At 36.3% G+C, this 4,892-nt stretch overlaps 1 protein-coding gene across 1 annotated transcript in view; it reads right to left on the bottom strand.

Moving 5' to 3' along the window:
• Positions 1–4,892, bottom strand: part of NUP205 (nucleoporin 205kDa) — a 54,247-nt gene that overhangs the window by 8,824 nt on the left and 40,531 nt on the right. The window contains 6 exon segments of the mRNA XM_009321337.1: positions 1–25; positions 1,181–1,302; positions 1,508–1,699; positions 2,419–2,567; positions 3,769–3,867; positions 4,299–4,569. The exon segment at positions 1–25 is cut by the window's left edge and continues 117 nt beyond it. Of these exon segments, the coding sequence (XP_009319612.1) occupies positions 1–25; positions 1,181–1,302; positions 1,508–1,699; positions 2,419–2,567; positions 3,769–3,867; positions 4,299–4,569 (858 nt within the window).

Here is a 4,892-nt window from a genome sequence, read left to right as displayed (position 1 = left end):
CTGGGGGTTTTTTCTTTCGTACATTCTTAAGACATTTAAAAAAAAGAAAAAAAAAAAAAAAAAAGAAAAAAGATAAACAGTGCAAGAAAAGTGAAGCCCACTAGCAAGGCAGAGCCTCAGCCTACAATCACTCTCAAGAACCTGCAAACAATCATATTTCAATAATAGGTCTGTACTTGCACTGAGTTTATATTGAAAAAGCAATGAATTTATGATACACAGCTGCTGCAATTTACCTAGAAAGCTGCTGCCAGGCATTTTTTCTAAGCAGAGAAAATTACTTCTTTGTACTATACTATATTACATCAGATTACTTTGTTGTAGAAATATGACATCTGTTTTCTTTACTTATATATAAAACTAAATATTCTCAAATATTTTAGGAAGAGGTGTGCTTAATTCTAAAGCAACTGATAAATACAGTCCTCTACAAATGCCCTGTAGGTTTCATACAATCTTATACATCTCATTGGCACTTTTAAACCAAGTACTTGTCTAAGTCTTTAATTTTTCCGAAGTGTTTGAACCCCCAGTGTGTCACTACGAACTGTAAATTTAAAGCAAGGACAGAGGTTTGAAATCAACCAAGGTGATTTCCCCTAAATATGCAATTTCCTCCTCTGAGATCTTCTCTCGGTCATCTCACAATGACTAAAAACACAGCGACACATCAAGAAACTTGTCAAGCAATATATAACTATGATTTTTATTTTTTATTTTTTTTTTTAAACACATCATAAAATATTTCTGAAATAACATTTACTTCATTGCTCTCTCATTGGTGCTTTATGGGGGAGGACGAACTCTGCCCTTTCTGTTCACCAACTACGAAGCCCCCAAAATAAGTTTACTGTGTATGCTGTTTTTCAAACATTACAGTCTATATGATATAATAGTAATAACAATTATTAGACAATTTCTATCTAAGGTATCAAACAAATAAGTTTTACATAGACTAAGTAACTGGACATGCAAGTACAACTTCACACCCACTTATGTGGAATTTTTCTCTCAGTAAAAGGTCGTTTTAAACTGAACTGGTAGGTTAAAGAAACACTCACACACAAAAAAAGAATATACCCACAAATACTTACTCAAAAGACTTGTGGCTATAAAAAGACATCATATGCTTCCAAGACTACATTACAGTTTCAAAATCAGCCAGGGAACCAGCACTTACCCCTGATGGTCTGTTTCGGGTCGCATGTCATACACTTGACACTGTGCCAGCCTCACAATCACTCCAGACCGCAACAGCTCTAATGCCCCTTGCTGACTTTTAGCTACTCTAGTGAGGAATGCCTAGAGAAAAGTAGAGAAGGATAAGTATTGGAGATGCACGATGAGACGACTATTTTCTCTCTTGATTTTAACATAATTTCAAATACTATTATTTTAGTAAAATATCTCTGAGTACAATCAATGTGAAGTATAGACAAACAACTTTTATCTAAAAAAACCAAACACACACCACCATACCACAAAATCGCTTCTGAAATACTATTACCATTTTGGACTCATAGGTGTACAGCGCTTTAAGTAAAGGGGGCTGAGGTGTGAGCAAGCTCTGAAGAGTCAGATCATCATCTGCTAGGCTATCCACAAGCACCTTCAGGTAGCCACTATTGGAGAGATACAACAGCCACTGCTGCTGCTTGTCTACTGAAACAATACGATCAAGCAAAGCCAATGCCAGCATCTAGGATGGGGGAAGGGGAAAAAAAATCAAAACAATTAAATTTATGACATCAATGAGATTTCTAACAAATACCTAAAAATATGAAATGCTAAGCAGTTCCTTATAACAGCTTCTTAAAATGCATTTCTGCACTGCAATCATAATCCTTTATGTGGAAAATATTTTAAGATTTCTTGACATTTTAGTATACTATGAGCCAATTACCTTTTCTCCATTATTCTTTAACAAAATATTACATATTGTTGAACAATAACTACGCCAAAATATTTTAACAAAGTATCACTACAAGCACTATTGCTATTTAAAACTAGTTTGCATTTTGACTAGTCCTGTCCACTGAAGTTAATATCAGAAAATATTTCTTCCTGAAGTCACCAAACCTTCCCAAAGTGGGAAAATAAACTGGTAAGTCCATGATTTAAAAATAACAACAAATAAATGCCACAGCAGTTCATACCTACAGTCTTCTGCAGCAGTGCTTGCTACCCTTATTATTAAACAATAGGACACATAGCTCTTTTGAGAAAAAAATTAATATGCATGTATGCCCCTACTTTCAGCAGCTTGAAGCATGAGTAGGAGGACAGAAATGTGAAAGAGAATAAGTATCTACAAAAAATGTTCTTGTTCTACCTCAGAAAATTTCCCTTTTCTGTACAGTAATAAAATGTCCTTTAAAACAAACCGAACAGCAACTGCAAAGGAAGAGATTTATTTACCCGGCCTATCTCATGACCATCACAAGCATCACGACAGACGACCTCCATGAGAGCTGCCCCATAACTCTCAATAATTGCCATGTTTTCCCGTTGCAATTTACTAAACACATCTTCAGGAGCTGTCAGACGTTCCCACATTGTTTTTTTAGCTGTAAAAAGCAAGTAAAACAAAAAATGAAAAACGCAAAGATGGGCAGCTTAGCACTAGCTTAGCTACGGTACAGCTGAGACTACATCCTTCAGGGCATTCTCTATCTTGCAACAGAAATGCCCCAAACAATGAATGAGGTTTTTGACTGAAGGGCAAATGTTTTCCTACAAATCCATTCTTTCCTGAATATCATACACAGGCCAGCCAGCACAAAAAATGTGTGCGCCTGTATACATACACCACCCTTGCAAATATATGTTCTGTGTTACATGTATTGAATCGTAGAATAATTTTAAGCAGACTATTAGGCCTAAGAACTTCCACTGGGACCAAAACACTCAGTTTTGAAGGGAAGTAAACAAGGTGACTGAAGTGGGGAAGGGCTGAATCCAAAGCCAGCAATAAACTACACAGGGGTCATAACAAATTCAAAGGTATTTTTACTATTGTAGCTCAAAACGCTGATCAAGTAATAGCAGTAAGAGTCTATGTGCACAGGTACTAGACCCAGGTTTGTTTCTCAATCCTTGTCCAAGCTCTAAGATGAAATAGTGATTAGAAACACTGACAAATCAAGTATTTAAGCCATTAACAGAGAGAATGTGATATTCATCATAAGCTCTCTTGGTTAAGCAGCAACTCTGGCTGGCTTTTTTTTGTGCGTATTTTTTGGGGGTAGCAGTGATGTTTTTTTGTTTGTTTGGTTTCCCCCTAGGGGTCTTCAGCTAAAGGAACCAAAAGAATATTAAATAATCTTTGTTGTTTGTTTTTTGTTTTTTTTAAATAGGATCACTGTGGTATGAGTATACATACAGATGTGGAGGCAGTAAGTTTCTACAGCTGTAACTGCCCTCAAGTAGGTCCAAGTAATCTCCAGTCCTTTGCAAGTTTTGTAGCTATGATGCATAGCTTTAAATGGACACAAATGAAATATCTTCTTTAGCACTAGAGGTCAGAAATTTAATATCCTCATCCAGAACAATACATTTGGAATGCATATGTAGCTAGACAGGTCAGAATAGAGGAAGATTTGCATCATTTAGCATAAGCAACTAATTTCAGAGGCTCTTGGAGTAAGATGGTTTCTATCTACATAATCTATTTCCAGAAGACAACTCAGCATGCACAAACTGTACCATTCAGGGTTAAATGACAATTTTTTTTTTTTTGTTCTTTTCCATAATACAATTGGACCATACCCGCTTCTAAAGTGTCTGGTTCATCTGGTCTCTGGGCAATCTGCAAATAATAAAGCAGTGATCCATAAAGGTGCGTTCTTACTCTCTGGAAGCCACCACCTGTTCACAAGAAACATTCATAATTAAAAACAAATAGATGTAAATTCTGTAACACCATCTTCCACTGGCACTTAATTTAACTTTCCTATGGGAATGCTGGCAGAAATAAATAAATAAATAGATTTCTTAAGTCAGAGTTCTACTGTTCACATAAAAGTGTATTTGTGAGTAAATTCAGCAACTTTATGCTGCTCCAAAAAAGTGGCAATATTTACACATCTCTCTTCTCCTTGTTGTTCAGATTAAAAAAATAATATGCCTTTATTAATTTTTTTCTTGTCAGTAACATCACTTAAATCTATATTAGTCATGTAAGATCCATCTAATTGACTGTAATAAAAATCCTCACTGCAGTAACAGGAAGCAGCTCAGTCCATCTTTGACTCTTGGCAGTTGGAATTCCCACACATGCACTGGAAAGGTCAACACACCTGTTTTCAAAATGAAATCCAGCAGCTTTTTTAAGATGATGTGGAGGGAGGAGTCACCAATGGAAGCAAACCCCATGGATATGCCCTCAGAGCCAGGTGATGAGGTGAAAGAACCATCCAACATCAAGACATACTGGGACTGTCCTGTCATAGGGAGTGCAAGTGGCTGTTTCTGCTCGGTTTTGACGGACTGGCTCAGATGGGCAGTCAGGGTGAACACAGCTCCTGCCACCACCGGCATCAACTCCTGAGCTGCATCATCATCTAGGATCTTAATACAAAAGAACAAGAAAAAGAAAGAAAAAGAAGTAGAAAAGTGTCTGATTTCATGAGCTATTAAAGCAATTAATTTAGCCTCTCACAGCTATTTCATTTATATACGCATAAGGATTTCATTAACATGGCACTATTTAAAACAAATCAAAATCAGTAGCGTCAGAAACTTTTCAGAAAGATGAGTTGAACACATTTAAATTGAGAAGACCATTAGCCACCTTTTTTTATTTACACAAATCACAGGTGGGATGACAATTAAATCTGGACGGGGAAAACGGAAGGAACGTGCTGACATTTGACTTGTTTTATTAGTAAAAT

Source organism: Pygoscelis adeliae, unplaced genomic scaffold (assembly GCF_000699105.1).
Source record: "Pygoscelis adeliae isolate BGI_AS28 unplaced genomic scaffold, ASM69910v1 Scaffold232, whole genome shotgun sequence".
NCBI lineage: Eukaryota > Metazoa > Chordata > Aves > Sphenisciformes > Spheniscidae > Pygoscelis > Pygoscelis adeliae.
The sequence above is the reverse complement of the archived record's forward strand: the minus strand, read 5'-3'. Positions and strand labels throughout refer to the sequence as shown.